Consider the following 20,174-nt stretch of genomic DNA (forward strand, 5'->3'; position numbering starts at 1 on the left):
CATTATACACCCTTCTGAAAATCGTGTAAGGAGCTTTCAGGAATTGGTAGATACTTTTAATGTCCCTTTTGCATCATCATTTAGCTTACTGTCAGCTACGCTCTTTTATACGCTCCCTAAGTCGAGATGTGACACAGGCGTGTTTGGAAAACCCCATTGATTCTATGATTGATTCTCCTCCATCTAAAACCTCCTTATCACTTCTTTATAAAACCTTTCGGGACCAACAGGGGAGGTCTACGGCAGCACTTTTGTTTAAAGCATGGAACAGAGTTCCAAATTTTGGAAGGGTGGTTAAAAGTGAGAAAAGCGGTAGTAAATGAGCAATGGCGTGAGACAGATTTTAAGTTTATACATCGCGCTATTTATGGTTTCAATATTCCCCCACACCCAAATGCGCCAGATAGATTGGAGGCTTGCCCAAGATGTGCCACTCCCAAAACCGATCTTCTGCATGGATTATGGAAATGTCCCAAACTCGTTCCGTATTGGACCGAGATAGTGCAATTTATAAAGGATACTTGGGAAATCTCACTTACCCTGGACCCACTATCTCTGCTGTTCCATGTCTTTCCCGATCTCCCTTGTGTACCACAAGCCCTTCATGTATTTTTTTTGCTGATTGCTAAAAGATGCTTATTGGCACAATGGCTTACGCCCCTTTATACCTCCACTTACAGATCTAATGTACCAGATGAAGAAGGGTATACATATGGATAAGTTAGATATAGAGCGTACACCGGAAGCCAAAGCTTCCAAATTTTTCCAGAAATGGAAGACCTTTATCTGCAAGCATTATCAACAAAGCGAGATTGTGGAATTGATGGCACCATTTCATTACACGTCCTGGTATTTGACAAGAGCGGTCGCGGGGACGTTAGATAACTTGGGGCCTCAGTGAAGGCCTATCGCAAGGAGAGGGGGTACACGAAGCTTGAACATGTAGATATATATGATTATTAGATCTGATGTCCAAATTTCATATACTGGTTTCTATTGAAGATTAATTGAAAACTGATGGGCCCCTGAGCTATGGTGGGGGGGGGGGTTACGTTTGATTGTTTAGTTACTTTAGTCTAATGTTGTTTGTAACAACAAGTACCTCAATGCACATCGGTGATACTGTGAATGTTGTAGAATACTTTATTCTCTGCCATATCTTATGCAATATGTTGCTGTTATTGTACATCTCCTTTTCTCATGGATCAATTTTGATATATAATATTTGATTTTCTTTTTTGTAATGTTATAAAACTCAATAAAATTTGTTTACAAAAAGAGAGGGATTCTTTCATTGCCTATAATTGGTGTTTATAATGGTCTATTTTACTTGTGTACTTGTAATATTATAGTATTTAATAAAGTAATTAAAACTAATTTAAAATAAGTTTTCTTCTATCATTTAGTAGGCTATATTAGCGTTTACGGGGGGTATTACTTTTGGTCATCGGGTCGCCCATCATTGAAGGAGACTTGCCCTGCTCCCTATCTGCTCTGCTCAGGATCTGCCACGACTTAGAGGGAGAATTGATCCTGGGTATTATAAAAACAGACAATTGTCTAGAATTCAAGATCCGATTTGGGCACAGAGTTGCCTGACCCCGGATGGATGCAAATTTGGTCTTCCAGTTCCAGAGGACTATTGGTTTGGTGCATCAAAGTCCTCACTATATGGTACCAGACTCTCTCCCGTATTGCTAAATCTGGCTCAGGATACTTCCCTTTGTTTTACGGGTTGTCAAGAACCAAGGAGGCATTTTACACTCCTAGAGCTGTCCTAGAGTACAAATGCTTTGGGTTCGAGCATACTTTTTTGATTCTAAACATCACCGGACATAACCTGGTCAAGAACCCTTGGGAAGCCAGTCTCAATAATAATAAAACTCCTAATGTACCTCTCCATGCTGGAACCCTAGTCTCCTTCTTTTTTTTTTTTTTGGCTGTCAAACAAATCCTAGCGATGTCCTGTCTCGATTTTGCGGAGGTCAGGAGACGGTTGTCCTGGTTTATGATTAACAAAAAACTGTCGACTGTACTCCTAGATCAGGTAGACCAATTTCCAACTTAATTTGTTAGACCAATTCAACCCTTTCATTCATGATCGAATTGCCTTTCTCATTGATTTTCGGTATAGGCTTGCTATGCACAGGTTCTCGGTCCTCCCTCTCATAATTTTCTTCTTGCCCTTCTCTCTTCTTTCTTTCCTTTTTTATTTTTTTTTAGTCTTCATTACCGTACATTGATTTTCTTTTTCGTTACTTTTTGAACATATTGATCCATTGTGTTCTGTTATGGTTCTCCACTTCACCCAATCCCTATTGCTGATGAACATTTGTCATGGCAATGCTTTAACCCCTTAATGACCGGCCTATTTTAGACCTTAATGACCAAGCAATTTTTTACGTTTTTCCATCGTTGCATTCCAAGAGCTATAACTTTTTTTTTTTTTTTTTTTGCGTCGACATGGCTGTATAAGGTCTTGTTTTTTGCGGGACAAGTTGTATTTTTTTAATAGCACCATTTTGAGGTACATATTATTTATTGATTAACTTTTATTAACTTTTTTTTGTGGGGGGGATAGAAAAAAATCTGAAATTTCGCCACTTTTTTTTTTGCGTCCTAAATCTACGCCGTTTACCGTGTGGTATAAATAACACTAAGTTTATTCAGCGGGTTGTTACGATTGCAACGATACCCAATTTGTATAGTTTTTGTATGTTTTACTACATTTACACAGTAAAAACGCTTTTTTTTTCAAAATTATTTGTTTTTGTGTCTCCATATTTGAAGAGCTGTAACGTTTTTATTTTTTTGCCGATGCGGTTGTATGAGGGCTTTATTTTTGCGGGAAGACTTGTAGATTTTATTGGTACCATGTTTGGAGTAGATGCGACTTTTTGATCACTTTTTAATCACATTTTCAGGATTCACAGAAAACAGCAATTTTTCCGTAGTTTTTTATTTAATTTTTTACGGCGTTCACCGTGTGGGTTTAAATAATGTAATAGATTTATAGTCGGGGTCGTTACGGACGCGGCGATACCAAATATGTGTAACTTTTTAACTTTTATTTTGGTTTTTTAATAGTAAAGCAGATTGTAAGGGGAAAAAGTGGGGTTTTCATTTTTTTTTTTTTTTTCACTTTTTATTTTTTTTATTACCTTTTTATTAAACTTTTTTTCATAGTCTCACTAAGGGACTTCACTAAGCGATCGTCCGATTGCTATTACAATACACTGCAATACTTTTGTATTGCAGTGTATTACTGCCTGCGGCATGATCTAGCAGGCATTACTGCCTGCGGCATGATCTAGCAGGCATTCATTACAGGCAGACCTGGGGGCCTTTTATTAGTCCCCCGGCTGCCATGGGAGACAGACACTCGGCGATAGTATCGCCGGGTGACGGTGGGGGAGAGAGGGAGCTCCCTCCCTCTCTCCAAAACCACTCAGATGCGGTGCTCGCTATTGAGCACCGCATCTGAGGGGTTAAAAGGGTGAGATCGATACTAATATCGGCCTCTGGCAGCTGAGAGCAGGGATATTTGACAGCTCCCTGCTCTGTTTAAAGACATTATTTTTTTTTTATAGGAAAGTCTTCATTCCAGTTCCCAGTCTAGAAATACAGAAGGTGGTCTAAAAAACAAAACAAAACAAAAGCCATTATCATTATTTACCATAGGTGATAAATATCTGATCGGTGGAGTTCTGACCGCTGGGACCCCCAACAATCACAAGAACAGTCTTACCTTGCTGTTCCTGGGAGACCCATAGTAATGGAGTGGTAGTGGGCATGCTGGAACACCACTCCATTCATTTCTATGGGGCTACCGAGCATGATCTTCGGCAGCCCCATGAATGGCGTGGTGGACGAGCATGCACACTACTGTTCAGCCATACACCCGGCAATCATATATTTATCGCCTATTCTGTTGATAGGTAATTAATATTAATTATGGGATAACCCCTTTATTAGACCTAGAGGATCCCTATTCTCACGTCCAAATTTGCTGTTCTCATCAAAAATACCTAAGGGTTGCAGTGGTTTTCAACAGGTCCTTTAAGGGTATGTGCGCACACACTAATTACGTCCGTAATATACGGACGTATTTCGGCCGCAAGTTCCGGACCGAACTCAGTGCAGGGAGCCGGGCTCCTAGCATCATAGTTATGTACGATGCTAGGAGTCCCGGCCTCGCTGCAGGACAACTGTCCCGTACTGTAATCATGTTTTCAGTACGTGACAGTTGTCCTGCAGCGAGGCAGGGACTCCTAGCATCGTACATAACTATGATGCTAGGAGCCCGGCTCCCTGCACGGAGTTCGGTCCGGGACTTGCGGCCGAAATACGTCCGTCAATTACGGACGTAATTAGTGTGTGTGCACATACCCTAAAGGGTTTCTACCATCACAGACGTTTATGGCATATCCACAAGATATCGGTGCGGGTCATAGAGGTGGGGCCCGCATCTATCTGACATTTATGACATATCCTGTGAATATGTCATAAATATCTCTCATGGGAAAACCCTTTTAATCCACCTTCAGTACTGGGCCTTCCCCTTCGGCATTTCACAGGCTCCAAGAGTATTCATCAAGTTAATTGCAGAGATGAATTCCTTCATCAGGACGAAGGACATCCTTCTGATCACATATTTAACTATTGTCTAATAGTGGCTACAGTTGGGGAGAGTTCGTTATGTCAATAAAATTAGGGTGAGCAAAGGAGCACCTAGTGGATTTTGGGGCCACCTTTTTTTTAGAATATATTTTAGGCACCATGTCAGGTTTGAAGAGGTCTTGTGGGGCCAAAACCGTGGAAACACCCTCAAAAAGTCACAATTTGGCAAACTACACCCCAACGAATTTATCTAGGGCTATAGTGAGCATTTTGACCCCACAGGTTTTGTGGTGAATTTAGTGGAATTAGACAGTGAAAATGAAAAATCTAAAACGTAGAAATTATACATTTTTACAAGGCATAAAGAAGAAAAAACACCCCACTTTTGAAAAGCAATTTCTCCTGATTACGGCAATATGCCATATGTGGTATGTAACATCCATGGCCGCGGGCCGTCTGGATTATTCACCTGTCAACGGCCACAGCCGTGGTCTGCACAGCTGGCCTTCATCTCCTCCCCAAGAGACGCCGGCACTCACTTCCGCTCCACTCTCCTGTGTCCAATAGGGTGCGTGTGCATGCTCGCGCCGGCCTTAAAGGGCAAGTGCGCGCACAGGTAAAACAGCAATAATTCGCCCATGATCACCCTGGACTATAATAAGGGCCTGCAGATGCGCTTCAGGGAATTGTCTGTATTGCGGCCTTGGAGGCCATGTTGTGCGTTTGTGTCCCCAGAAGCCAGAGAGACCCCAGTGCCTAGGATTGGTTGGAGAGACAACCCCAGGCGGAACGGTACTAAATAAAAAAACTATTCCAAGCTGACCATTCCTGTGATCATAGTGTCCGGCGAGAAGACGCACCTGGTTTCTGCCTATCTGGATTTCTTGTCCACGGCAAACTTCATCCAAAAGAATCTAGTGGACCATCTCCAGTTGCCCACAGTTCCTCTGGGGACATCTTTGGCTGTTGCCTTGGTGAATGGATTGCTTCTGTCCAATCTGATTGTATCTTGACACCAAGCCGTTGAAGCTCCAAGTTAAGAGTCCTTCCTAATTTTGCTTCTTGTTTTGCCCAAAGTCGTCAATCCTATTCTGCTGGGTCTGCCTTTGCTTCGACTACATGCCCCAGTCCTGGACTGGAATTTCGTAGAGGTTCTCCAATGGGGTTCCAAATGTCTCAATCGCTGTCTGTTGCAGATCCATCCTGTCCAGCCTCCTCTACCTCAGTCATTGGCAGGATTACCCCCTCAGTTTGGGTCGAATGGTGTTGCAAGCAACCATGGTTTAGGCTGCCCGCAGGGCTATGATTCTTTTTTTTTTTTTTTTTCCCAACCTGAGGGACTGCTTTAGGGTGTCCCATGGTACTGCGACCCCCAGTGAATACTTTAACGAGAAAACGAGAATTTTTGTACTTACCGGTAAAATCCCTTTATCATTGAATTCACTGGGGGACACCGGCCCACCCTATTTCTTTTTTGGGGTTCTTGGGGTTGCTTTTCTCATTGGAAAAATATTGTGTTTAAAGCTTCTGTGCTCTCCTACTGCTCTTGGTACAAACTGAGGAGCTGAGTGCTCAGCAGAGGGTATAGCTCACTGTGCGGAGAAACACATTTTTTTTATTTCTATTTACCTAGTGTCCTCCTCCTAGTGACAGCGGCCTATACCCGTGGTATTGTGTCCCCAGTGAATTCAATGTGAAAGGGTTTTTACTTGCAAGTACAAAAATCTTGTTTTTTTTATTTATTACCCACTCTACATTTTTATTTATCCACATTGCTTTTCCCCTGTTCCTAACGCTATAAGGTTTGTTCCTCTCACAATGAATATGTAACCCCTTAACGACAGCCATATAGTGTTTTTACGGCAGCCGTCCGGGGTAGTTATTCTGAAGTGCCTCCTTTTCACCCCGGCGCTACCGAATAAGTTTTCCCACATCAGGCGGGGTGCTCCTGAAGCCCAGGCTGTTGCTAACAGCCTCCGGCTTCAGGGCATCAATCGGAGACCACTAGCAGTGGTCTCCAATCATTTGTAACCTGTCCGCAGTGGTCTCTGATCATGTTTAACCAAAATAGCAACCGCCGCATCCAAGTGGTTTTAAAGGCAGGGAACACCCTCTCGAATCCCATCAGCACCCCGCGATGAGGTCGCAGGGTACTGATGGTTTCTATGGTTACCGGCGGCCTAACAAAGAAGGCATTGCCGAACGGTTGCCTGTCAGTTTTACACTGACAGGCAAGAATACACTGCAATACAGAAGTATTGCAGTGTCTTATCAAAGCGATCAAAAGATTGCACAGTAAAGTGCCATAGTGAGACTAAATGAGCCCAAGTAAAAAAAATAAAATGAAAAGCCCACTTTTTCCCCTTACAAAATACTTTATTATGAAAAATAAACAAAAAGTTACACACATTTGGTATCTGCGCATCCGTAACAACCCCAACTATGAAACTACTGCATTACTTAAAGAGGCTCTGTCACCAGATTTTGCAACCCCTATCTGCTATTGCAGCAGATAGGCGCTGCAATGTAGATTACAGTAACGTTTTTATTTTTAAAAAACGAGCATTTTTGGCCAAGTTATGACCATTTTCGTATTTATGCAAATGAGGTTTGCAAAAGTACAACTGGGCGTGTTGAAAAGTAAAAGTACAACTGGGCGTGTATTATGTGCGTACATCGGGGCGTGTTTACTACTTTTACTAGCTGGGCGTTGTGCATAGAAGTATCATCCACTTCTCTTCACAACGCCCAGCTTCTGGCAGTGCAGACACAGCCGTGTTCTCCAGAGATCACGCTGTGTCGTCACTCACAGGTCCTGCATCGTGTCAGACGAGCGAGGACACATCGACACCAGAGGCTACAGATGATTCTGCAGCAGCATCGACGTTTGCAGGTAAGTCGATGTAGCTACTTACCTGCAAATGCTGATGCTGCTGCAGAATCAACTGTAGCCTCTGGTGCCGACACGATGCAGGACCTGTGAGTGACGTCACAGATCTGCACTGCCAGAAGCTGGGCGTTCTGAAGAGAAGTGGATGATACTTCTCATCAGAAAGCCCAGCTAGTAAAAGTAGTAAACACGCCCCGATATACGCACATAATACATGCCCAGTTGTACTTTTACTTTTCAACACGCCCAGTTGTATTTTTGCAAGCCTCATTTGCATAAATACGAAAATGGTCATAACTTGGCCAAAAATGCTCGTTTTTTAAAAATAAAAACGTTACTGTTATCTACATTGCAGCGCCGATCTGCTGCAATAGCATATAGGGGTTGCAAAATGTGGTGACAGAGCCTCTTTAACCCGCACGGTGAGCGCCGTAAAAAAATAAAATAAAAAACTATTCCAGAATTGCTGTTTTCTGTTTATCTTACATCCAATAATTGATAAAAAGTTATCAAAAAGTCGTACTCCAATGGTACTAATAAAAAACTTCAAGTCTTCCCGCAAAAAAAGCCCTCTCATGGCTCTTAAAATATGGCGCCCCAAAAACACATGATTTAGAAGCAAGAAGTGTTTTTACTGTGTAAAAGTAGTAAAACATAAAAAATAATAATTTGGTATCGCCGCAATTGTAACGACCCACTGAATAAAGCTATTACGTTATTTATAACCCGTGGTAAACGGCATAAATTGAAGACACGAGTGGCAAGATTTTTTTCCCATTTCGCCCACCAAATAAGGTAGTTAATAAAAGTTCATCAATAAATTACCCTAAAGTACCCCAAAAGGGTGCTATTAAAAAATACAACTTGTCCTGCAAAAAACAAGTCCTTTTACAGCTATGCCGACGGGAAAAAAAACCTATAGTTAACTTTTATTCTGTGGCTCAGGGATTACGGTGATACCAAATTTATATTGTGTTTTTTTTGTTTTTTTTTTAAATATTTTACTACTTTTACAAAGAAAACTATTTGTAAAAAAAAAAAAAAATGTGTTTTGTGTCACCACGTTCTGAGAGCCATAACTTTTTCTACTTTTTTCGTTGATTGAGCCTTGGCAGTGCTTAACAGTGGCAGAGTGAAGGCAGACCTGGGGGCATTACTCCTCTTGGCTGCCATGGCAACCATCTCCCCGATCGGATTGCGATGGGGCGCGGTCTGAGGGGGCACCCCCTCTTTCTAACGCCTCCGATGCTGCGGTCGCTATTGACCACAGCATTTGACGGGTTAAACAGCCAGGAACAGCGCGATCGCCCAATAAATATACATCAAATTAAAAGCCACCAATACATTCACCAAGGTCTGAGCAGAGTTCCCCCTGGCATAAACCACATCTTTTTATAGTCCTCCCTAGAAGTCTCTCCTTGAGATGTAATCCCTGGAGATATCTCTAGTCCTCTCCTCTCTTCCCTCCTCTAGATGTCCAAACCTGGGTGTTTTCATACCCATTTTGGTAGACCCACAATGTGCTCCCCCCTCGAGCCTGAAGAGACCGTGTCTCACCTATTATGGAAGAATTGCTTTGATCTATCTTAGCTTTTCTCCATCAATATTCGGAAGAATCAAGATGTCATCTCTTCCCTAATTAGCATCTGACATGACACTCGGAGCCTCCTAGGCTTGCTTGCATACAGACAAATCAAGCAAAAGATAGACATGTTGACCAGCTGTGATCATACCTGGTACCTCCTCTTGAATTGGCAAAACTCTTGCTTTCTCAGGAGCCTCTGAAATTTAAGTTACTGTCACCACTTACAGTATCTGTACAACCTGATTTAAGGCCCCCCCATGCACACGTCCTTAAAGGGAACCTGTCACCAGCATTTCACCTATTAAACCGACTATACCTGGTGGTAGTGGGTGAAAAATCATTTCTATATAACCTATAATTATCTTCTTAGTCGGCTCTGTAGCTTTAGTATTCAGTTTTTTAGTGTTCCCACACCGTATGCTAATGAGCATAAAAGAGTCAGATCTTCATTTGAAAAGAGTCAAATCTTCGTTTGGAAAGAGTCATATCTTCATTCCTCAAGTCTTTCCAAGTTTACTTCGCCTCCTTACTTTTGATTGACAGCTCCTCGCCTTCCCCCAGCACACAAAATCCTGCGCTTGTGCATTGATGTCCTCTTTTGGTGTGTGCGCACAAAGGGACACCGCATAATTACGATAAAAGGTGCAAAACATTTGCAGACCGATATTTACAGTCGGAAGAGGAGTTTAGGAGCGGGGATAACGGCAATGAACTTTTTGTAGCAGCGGCCAGTGAGGGAGAAGTAAAGTTCAATAGGTGAAATGCTGGCGACAGGTTCCCTTTAAAATTCATCCATCCTTAAATACTGTCTGTAAATACGGATACGTAGTCATCCGCATATCGGGAACCGTGTTCGTAAATACGGTTCTTAGTGCATCTGTAATTACGGATCTGCAAAGAAAATGGAGGAATCTTGGGTAATCCCCTGGCGTCGCATAGCACCGCTTCCGTAATTACTGACTGCTATGGATGCACATTCGTAGCCGGACGTAATCCTGTAAGCGCCCATAGACTTATATGGGGAGTCTGTGCCGTAATTACGGACAAAAAAAACATGTTCTATCATTTCTACGGCACGGACACCCATCCGTAAAAATACGGAACAGTGTTCGTAGCCCATAGAAATTAATGGGTCTGTAATTACGGATGAAAAATACGGTCGTGTGCATGGCAATGAATAACAATGAATAGGCCTTAATCACATAATCCCATATCTTGCATATCTTGATTAGCATTGCCAAGGCCCTTATTAAGACCAGCTGACCACAGAATTACTGACTATAGAAACAGTTTTCAGATCCTTGGCTATATCTTTTGACTCCATTTTTTTTTAATACATCGAATTAATTATATTCACCTTATACACAATGTATGATCTACAGATATTTAATCTGTATATTTTACGTTAGTGATGGATTTTCTATGGATTCTGTTAAATTGGTTTGCTTATAGCAAACCCTGAGCAGTATCCTATTAGGTTTTACCCCTCCATTTATTTCTACTAATATAGACTCCTTATGGTCATTTACCTTGCATAAGTCGTCCCGTAATATGGCCTTTATGGCTGAGTTCACACGGGGTGGAAAGCACGCAGCGTATCAGCCCTGTGCACCGCAGGGAATTCTGGGCGAAAAACAGCACCAAACTATGGTGCAGTTTTTCGCCCAAAATGTTCGTTGCGGGAAACTGCAGCTCTTAGCCTCCTGGGATGACTTTTTCCTGTGATTGGCTGCAGCGGCGGTTACATGGGATCCCGGGAAGCTGGCCCTCTGAAGTCATCCGGGCCAGCCCCTTGGGATCTTTCATCCCATGCAGGGCCCGGCCTTAAAGAGGCTCTGTCACCACATTATAAGTGCCCTATCTCCTACATAAGGAGATGGGCGCTGTAATGTAGGTGACAGTAATGCTTTTTATTTAAAAAAAACTATCTATTTTCACAACGTTAGGAGCGATTTTAGTTTATGCTAATGAGTTTTCTTAATGCCCAAATGTGTGTATTTTTACTTTCGACCAAGTGGGCGTTGTTCAGAGGAGTGCATGACGCTGACCAATCGGCATCATGCACTCCTCTCCATTCATTTACACTGCACTAGCGATATAGATATATCACTATGTGCAGCCACATACACAAGCCCTAACATTACTACAGTGTCCTGATAATGAATACACATGACCATCCAGCCTGGACGTCATGTGTACTCAGAATCCTGACACTTCTGACTCTTTTCTGTGAGATTTACAGAAACGGATACGAAATCTCGTTTAGTTCCGTAATCTCGCGAGATTTTGTTTCCGTTGCTGGAATCTCACAGAAAAGATTCAGAAGTGTCAGGATTCTGAATACACATGACGTCCAGGCTGGATGGTCATGTGTATTCATTATCAGGACACTAGTAATGTTAGGGTTTGTGTCTATAGCTGCACATAGTGATATAACTATATCGCTAGTGCAGTGTAAATGAATGGAGAGGAGTACATGATGCTGATAGGTTAGCGTCATACACTCCTCTGTACAACGCCCACTTGGTCGAAAGTAAAAATACGCCCACTTGGGCATTAAAAAAGCTCATTAGCATAAACCAAAATCGCTCCTAACGTTGTGAAAATAGATCGTTTTTTTTAAAATAAAAAGCATTACTGTCACCTACATTACAGCGCCCATCTCCTTATATAGGAGACAGGGCACTTATAATGTGGTGACAGAGCCTCTTTAAGGGTGCGCAACCTGTGCTATTGCGCAGGGCGCATCACTCCATCAGGTGGAAGGGGGCGCTGTGCTGGCTCCCTTCCCCTGCTTGTGCTTCAAAAGCGCCCGGGCCGGGGACTCAGCATCTGGCTTTTTTCTAGCGGCAACACTGAGGCCCGTGCCATAAATGGACGGAGATGTTAGGGGCTTCACCTGGAGTGGAATCCCCGGTGTGATGAGATCACTGGATCATGCCGGCCTATGCAAGGATACCATCATCGGCGTTGTGGAGCAGCTCCATTTGTCGTGAGTAAATATTTATTTATTTTTTTGCGGGCACTGTCTACAAGGGGGAGGTGGGGGGCTGTATGGCACTGTCTACAAGGGGCGCACTATCTAAAAGGGGGGCTGTGTGTGGCAGCCAGGGGAGTGGGGCATTCTACTGTGTGGAGGCCACTAAGCGGACATTATACTGTGTAGGGGCACTACTGTACAAGGGGCAATATACTGTGTGCCACTTAGGCGGCATAATACCGTGTGGGCAGTGTCGGTGAAGGGGTTTTAATATATTTTATTAAATATTATACTGTATGGAGCAGCTATGGGGGCATTGTACAGTATGGGGCAGCTATGGGGGCATTATACGGTGTAGGGGCACTATGTAGGGCATTCTACTGTATGGGGGGCACTAAAGGGGCATTATACACTGTAGGGGCACTATATAGGGCATTATACTGTGGGGGGGCATTATACTTCTTTATGGAGCATTTTTTTTATGATTTGGGTGGGGTGCTGAAAGTTTATTTTGCACGGGGCGCCATCTATCCTAAGGCCGGCCCTGATCCCATGTGACCGCCGCTACAGCCTGTGATTGGCTGCAGTGGTCACAAGGGAAAAAACGTCATCCCAGGAGGCCGGCCTGGAGGAAGAAACAGACTCCTGGATAAGTTTTTACCTCCCCATTTAATTCAATGGGGAAAACACGCAACAGATGAGCAGCGTTTACACAAATACAATTGACATGATGCAGAATAAAATTCTGCACCGTAGGTCAATTTGAGCAATTTGTTTTATCTCATCCACTTTGATGCTACTGTATTTGCTGCAGATTTTCCACAACTAATTCTAAACAGAATTTTACCGAAGGTCGAACACAAACGCCTCCTACTTTCCAGTTTTTACGGTCCTTTGTGAACAGACTGTCAGCCTGTAGGTTAACTGCCCAGTCATAGCTATCATCCAGCCAGGTCTCCATTATTCCCCCTATGTCATACCTTTCCTTTGGCATTCTTCATTTCAGTTAACCAGTTTGATCATTGGTTGTCATACAATTTCGATTTTGTTTTTTTGTTTTACAATTCTAACCCCTCCCTCCAATCCACCCCAGTTTTATTAGAAGTCCCAGTTTCCGATCTGCACTATCTTTCCCTCTACATGTGTATTTGTCCTGGTCCATTTTTGCTGATATCAGATCCAGAAAAAGGTGTGAATTAGCTGCTGGAATGTTCTCTCACACTCATGAGCACTGATCTCCCTCCCAGACCCCAATTCTTTTCCTTTTTTTTTTTTTTAATGGAAAAAGACCTGATACGGGTGAGCTCCCCATATCATTTCAGCTTAAATCCAATGATTGATCACCTTCTACAATCTGCAGATCCCCCCCCCCCCCCCCCCCGCCCCCATAAAATTATGTTGGCATCCCTGAGAGTATTGCAGTAGCAAAAAAAATAAATCTCCACACGCTGTGAAATATGTCCATGCAGAAATTGCAGCTTGTGTGTATGTTGCAGATTTTTATCTGGAATTCCCAGGGGAATCTGGGCGGATTTGCTGTGGAGTTTTACGCAGCAAATCCGAGCAGTGTGAACATACCTTTTTAAGGTACCTACACATATAGCGGAGTTGTTGAGGATTTTCTGCAGCGTTTCTACAGAAAATTTGCACCTGTTATGATTTTGTAGCAGATTTTACTCCTTACACTTCTAAAAGTGTGAAATATGCATTGAACATTCAGAATTTAATTAACATTCTGCAGAGTTTAAAATCCGCTATACGATAAACGTATACCTGTGACTTACACCATAGAGTGACAACAGACGTCATCCATAAGTTCCCTTTCGGTACATCGGTTTTGTATTGTTTTTGTTTTGGTTTTTTTCGGAATCCCTCGGGATGGAAAGCATAGTCTATCGACGTATACCAGTCCAAAATAGGCTATAAATACTCTTTTGGCCTATGGTGGTTTTTCAACGTACATGCTAAATGTAGGGCCAAAACGTGATGTGCACAGGGGCTTACAGAAGTAACCGCAAACGTGAGTCTGATAAGTGGAGAAAGAGGCATTATACATAAACTTTATAACATATATAGTTAATTACCTTTGCATTACACTATTTATTGAAAAAAAATATATATGATCGGTATTCTTTTAGGGCCTGTTCACATCACCGTTCATTTCCGTTCCGGGGTTCCGTCGGGTGAACCCCGCAACGGAAAGTGAAACTGACAGCACAGCTTCCGTTTCAGTCACCATTGATCTCAATGGTGACGGAAACATCGCTAATGCTTTCCGTTCGTCACCAACGGAATCAATAGCGTAGTCTACTCCGCTATTGATTCCGTCGGAAAACCGGAAACCAGCCGGAATGGTGAGGAACGGAAAGCATTAGCGATGTTTCCGTCACTATTGAGATCAATGGTGACTGAAACGGAAGCTGTGCTGTCCGTTTCACTTTCCGTTGCGGGGTTCACACGACGGAACCCTCCGACGGAACCCCGGAACGGAAATGAACGGTGATGGGAACAGGCCCTAAGACATTTAGAGGCATGTGGTGCAATGAGAATGTTTTATTATTTAGACTACGAGAGATTTGCTTAACCCCTTCCATCCATTTTTCGGATTTTCACTTTTGTTTTTTCCCCACCTTCCAAAAGCTATAATTTTTTTATTTTTCCATCTACGTAGCCATATGAGGGCTTGTTTTTTGCGGGGCAAGTTGTAGTTTTTCATGGCACCATTTATTGTACTGCATAATGTACTGGGAAGCTGGAAGCTGTTTTACCACTTTTAAACAAAAAATAAAAGTATTTGCTAAATTTAAAAAAATATTTTGTCGCCATATTCAGAGAGCCATAACTTTTTTCATTTTTCCATCAACTTAGCAATGTGACAGCTTCAATTTTGCGGGGCGAGCTGTTGTTTTCACGGATACAGTTTTGGGGTATGTGCGACTTTTTGATCACTTTTTCTTATTTTTTTGGAGCTCTATGGTGACCAAAAAACAGCAATTTGCGTGTTTTATATATTTTATTTGTTACGGCATTCACCGAGCGGGTTAAACAATGCTATATTGTGATAGTTTGGACCTTTACGGACGAGGCGATGCTAGTGGTAACTTTTTTTTTTTTTTTTAACATTGATTTAGGGAAAAAAATTGAAAAGGGGAGTTTTTTGAACTTTTTATACTTACTTTTTTTTGGAACATAAAAAAAAACCTTTCTCTGCTTTTTACTTTTTTTTATTAGTCCCCCTAGGGACTAATCATGTCCCTAAGTATATCGTGTCATAGTATATCATGATTCTGACAGTATCCTTCGAAGCCCTGCCGGAGGCAGAGCTTTAAAGGAGTACAAAGATGGCGGACCTAGGGGCCTTTGTTAGGCCGACAGGCTGCCATAACAACCGTTATCGGCCGATCGTGCCGCAGGGGGGCGCGATGGCTTGTTTGAGGGTGCTGATTCTAACACTTTAAATGCTCTGGTCGCGATTGACTGCGGCATTTAAGGTGTTAAACGGGCAGAATCAACGTAAACTTTGATTCCGCCCGTTGCAGTGAGGTGTCGACTGTGTAACACAGCCGTCACCCGCTTTGTACGAAGCGAACTCAGCCTGTGAGCTCATTCCATACTTCCCCTTAACCCTTATCACGTACAGTTACGTGATAATGCGTTAAAAGGTTGAAGATGGAGATCCCTGTGCCCATTTAGAAAATTTGTTGAGGTTGCAACTCACACACCATATTTTACAGGCTGAAGAATAAGAGTCTGATTTAAAGAGAAAACTTTGAAAATATGCTAATTAAAGCGTCAATAAGAAAGACTTCAATGGCAAAAATCCGCTCGTAAAGTGCTTCAAGAAGTGACATGTCACCACCCTTTTTCTTCTTATTCACTCCCCTTGGTGTTTTTCCTGTTTTGTTGCATTACAACCTTGAAGTAAGATGGATTTTAAATTTGATTTTAGTTAATGGACCTAAAAAAACAATAGTCCAAATGGTTACAGTTGAATGAAAAAAAATATATCTGGGAAGTATCTTTCCATAGGACCCACTATAAGCCATATACTTCAGAGTAGAGCTTTATGGAAGAGTGGCCAGAAAAAAAACATTGCTTAAAGAGGCTCTGTCACCACATTATAAGTGCCCTGTCTCCTATATAAGGAGATGGGCGCTGTAATGTAGGTGACAGTAATGCTTTTTATTAAAAAAAACTATCTTTTTTCACAACGTTAGGAGCGATTTTGGTTTATGCTAATGAGCTTTCTTAATGACCAAGTGGGCGTACTTTTACTTTCGACCAAGTTGGCGTTGTTCAGAGTACATGACGCTGACCAATCGGCATCATGCACTCCTCTCCATTCATTTACACTGCACTAGCGATATAGTTATATCACTATGTGCAGCTACATACACAAACCCTAACATTACTACAGTGTCCTGATAATGAATACACATGACCATCCAGCCTGGACGTCATGTGTACTCAGAATCCTGACACTTCTGACTCTCTTTTTTTTTTTTTGTGAGATTCCGGCAAGTGAAACCAAATCTCGCGAGATCACGCAGCTAAACGAGATTTGGTTTCACTTGCCGGAATCTCACAAAAAAAGATTCAGTAGTGTCAGGATTCTGAGTACACATGACGTCCAGGCTGGATGGTCATGTGTATTCATTATCAGGACACTGTAGTAATGTTATGGTTTGTGTATGAGGCTGCACATAGCGATATATCTATATCGCTAGTGCAGTGTAAATGAATGGAGAGGAGTGCATGATGCTGATTGGTCAGCATCATGCACTCCTCTGTACAACGCCCACTTGGTCGAAAGTAAAAGTACGCCCACTTGGGCATTAAGAAAGCTCATTAGCATAAACCAAAATCGCTCCTAACGTTGTGAAAAAAGATAGTTTTTTTTAATAAAAAGCATTACTGTCACCTACATTACAGCGCCGATCTCCGCAAGTCCCGGACCGAACACAGTGCAGGGAGCTGGGCTCCTTGCATCATACTTATGTACGATGCTAGGAGTCCCTGCCTCGCTGCAGGACAACTGTCCCGTACTGTAATCATGTTTTCAGTACGGGACAGCAGTTCCACGGAGAGGCAGGAACTCCTAGCATCGTACATAACTATGATGCTAGGAGCCCGGCTCCCTGCACTGTGTTCGGTCCGGTACTTGCGGCCGAAATACGTCCGTCAATTACGGACATAATTAGTGTGTGTGCACATACCCTATAGGAGACAGGGCACTTATAATGTGGTGACAGTCTCTTTAAAGAAAATCTTTATGGCCATCATGGATAACGAAATGTGTGACGCAAACCCAACACTTCCCATCACCCCACCAACACCATTGTAAAGGTATGTTCACACACTTAACAAACGGCTGAAAATATGGAGCTGTTTTCAAGGGAAAACAGCTCCTGGATTTCAGACGTTTTTTTTAAGCAACTTGCGTTTTTTGCAGCGTTTTTTTCGGCCTCGGAACAGAACGCCGTTTTTCCCATTGAAATCAATGGTCAGATGTTTGTAGGCGTTCAGCCCCTGCATTTTTAGCTGTTTTTTGGGGTGTTTATGGCCTGAAAAACGTTTGAAAATAGCCCGTGTGAACATGCCCTTACATTGTAGCATGGTGTGGGGATGCTTTTATCATCGGCAGGGATTGGAAACTGGTCCGGATTAAAGAAAAGAGGGATTGCAGTGGATACAGGTCAGTTCTTGAGGAAAACCTGTTGTAGTCTGCCAGAGATTTGAGACTGGGATGGGGGGATCACCTTCCAGCAGGACAATGACCATAAACATACTGCTAAAGTTACACTGCAGTTGCGTAAGGGGAAACATTTAAATATCTTGGAATTTCCTAGTCAAACCGCAAACCTCAATCCAATTGAGAATCCGTGGCATGACTTGAAAACTGCTGTACACCAACGCAACCCATCTAACTTGAAGTAGTTGTAGCAGTTTTGCCTGGGAGAATGGTCAAAAATCCCAGTGTCTAGATGTGCTAAGCTAATAGACATACCCCAAGAGACTTGCATCTGTAATCGCAGCAATAGGTGACTCCACAAAGTATTGACTTTCAGTGGGTGAATTCTCATGCACATTAAAGTTCTCTGATATACGGTATGTCTTAAATTATTTTAATTCAAGGTTGTAATGTAACCAAAATACCAAGGAAGAGGGAGGTGGTGTGTTTGAATTACTTCGCAAGGCACTATATGTTCTTCCTTTTTGATTTTGATGCCGTCCAAAACTGCATCAAAATCTGCAACAAAAACTTGATGTGTGTTTACAGCCTAAGAAGTTTATAAACTATTTTCTTGTTTAGAGTAGACTGCTGATATATTATTTTGTTTTTATTTTTCTGTTATATAGGGTTGGATATGTTTTATTGCATTTATAAGAAAAATCTTTGTAAGATTCCAATGACTTTTTATTACACACCGTTTTCCCTGTAATTTGATTCTCCTATCTTGAGTGTAAAGGCCCTTTTACACAGGCCAGTTTTCAGGGCAACGATCAGCCGATGAACGGGCAAACCCTCGTTCATTGGCTGATTGCATCGTTTATGCAGCAAAAAAAATTCTTTGGCAGCACATCTCCCTGTGTAAACAGGGAAATGTGCTGCCGACGTGATAGAAATTTGTGCGAACGAGCAATTGTAGTAACGAATGCACATCCCCATACATTACTGATAAGAGCTCCTGGTGAAAGGAGAAAACGAGCGCCAATTAACAAACTGTCTCTTTGATTGTCCCTCGTTTGTCACTTTCCAACAAAACTGTTTTTGTAAGTATTTTATGTATTAAAGCACATTCTTAGTTCCACCGGCTTCCTTTTTGTCTGTCCTCCTAAATATTAAAAGGAAGACTGGCAAAATGTTGATGCAATATCTTTATTTTAACTTTATTGGCATTCTACTTAAACATTCTTCGCACAAATTAATTGTGTATACTCCAATCCCACACTAACAGATTTTTTTTTTTCTTCACTGTGGTAGGACTGATATGGTCACGTTATTCCCTTGTGATTATTCCGAAAAACTGGTCACTCTTCGCTGTGAACTTTTTTGTTGGCTGTGCAGGCGGGTCCCAACTTTTTCGAATATGGAGGTATGTATGTGTTCTAGTTAACAGTACTAAAGTGTTATAGAATTAGTCCGGTTTAACATGAGCACATGAGGAATCTGTGCAGTAGCTGTATATTTGGTGCCAAGGATGGGATCGGATACGGTCTTGTAAATTCAGGAATGCTTTTCCCACTAAAATTTTTGTGAAAGGTTATCCTAATTTCATAGGACTGGATTTGATCCTGTTCTTGGCTCTTAATATACCGTTCCCGCACAAAGCTGTAATACATGTGATCAAGGATCTACAAGCATATATTTTATTTTTTTTATTTTTTTTCAGATACAATCAAGAACTTAAAGCACAAGCTGCTGAAGCGATCCAGGAAGCAGAGCATTAATTTTATTAATGGCATGTTATCCAACTTGCTAGATATTAAAAAAATAAATAAATTAATAATAATACAAAACCACTGTGGGTCTAAACATTGTTAGAAACAACAGGTTGTATTTACGCGTAACCTTGTTAGAGATAACCTTAAATATTTTTAAATTGATTTCATTGAAATGTCTAGTGCATCATATTTAATAAAGAATTACAACTCTTAAGTGTATCTTATTGAATTTTTATTTTTAAAAAAACAGTGTTAATCAATTATCACTAAACCCAGTTTTAAAGCAAGGTACACTAAACTAAGTGGAGGCTTGTAATTTGTTGACGGCTCTGCTGGTAATCGAGGTCAAATTTGCACATTTCTGCATGTTAAGAACACTATAAAAATATGTGAACACCACTACATAAGAGCACTATGATCCACTGTATTTAGTCACAGGCATAAGGAATAAATAGACTTGCAAAATGTTGGCATAAACTAATAATAATGTTAAAGGGGTTGTTCGGGCACAGGGTGGTTTTTCATATTGATGACCTTGCAACACAGGATATGTAATCAGTACATGATCGGTAGGGGTCCGGACCCCGCACCGATCAGCTGTTTCATCTGCCTCCGGGCATTGGATGTTATGCAGTGGCCTTGTCAGTAGCAGA

At 41.9% G+C, this 20,174-nt stretch overlaps 1 protein-coding gene across 1 annotated transcript in view; it reads left to right on the top strand.

The window, feature by feature from the left end:
* Positions 1-19,735, top strand: part of MPC2 (mitochondrial pyruvate carrier 2) — a 102,196-nt gene extending 82,461 nt beyond the window's left edge. The window contains exons 4-5 of the mRNA XM_075850636.1: positions 19,061-19,172; positions 19,470-19,735. Of these exons, the coding sequence (XP_075706751.1) occupies positions 19,061-19,172; positions 19,470-19,527 (170 nt within the window). The 3' untranslated portion in view covers positions 19,528-19,735. The remainder of the gene's footprint in view (positions 1-19,060; positions 19,173-19,469) is intronic.
* The last annotated feature ends 439 nt before the right edge of the window (positions 19,736-20,174 follow it).

Source organism: Rhinoderma darwinii, chromosome 2 (genome assembly GCF_050947455.1).
Source record: "Rhinoderma darwinii isolate aRhiDar2 chromosome 2, aRhiDar2.hap1, whole genome shotgun sequence".
Taxonomy (NCBI): domain Eukaryota; kingdom Metazoa; phylum Chordata; class Amphibia; order Anura; family Rhinodermatidae; genus Rhinoderma; species Rhinoderma darwinii.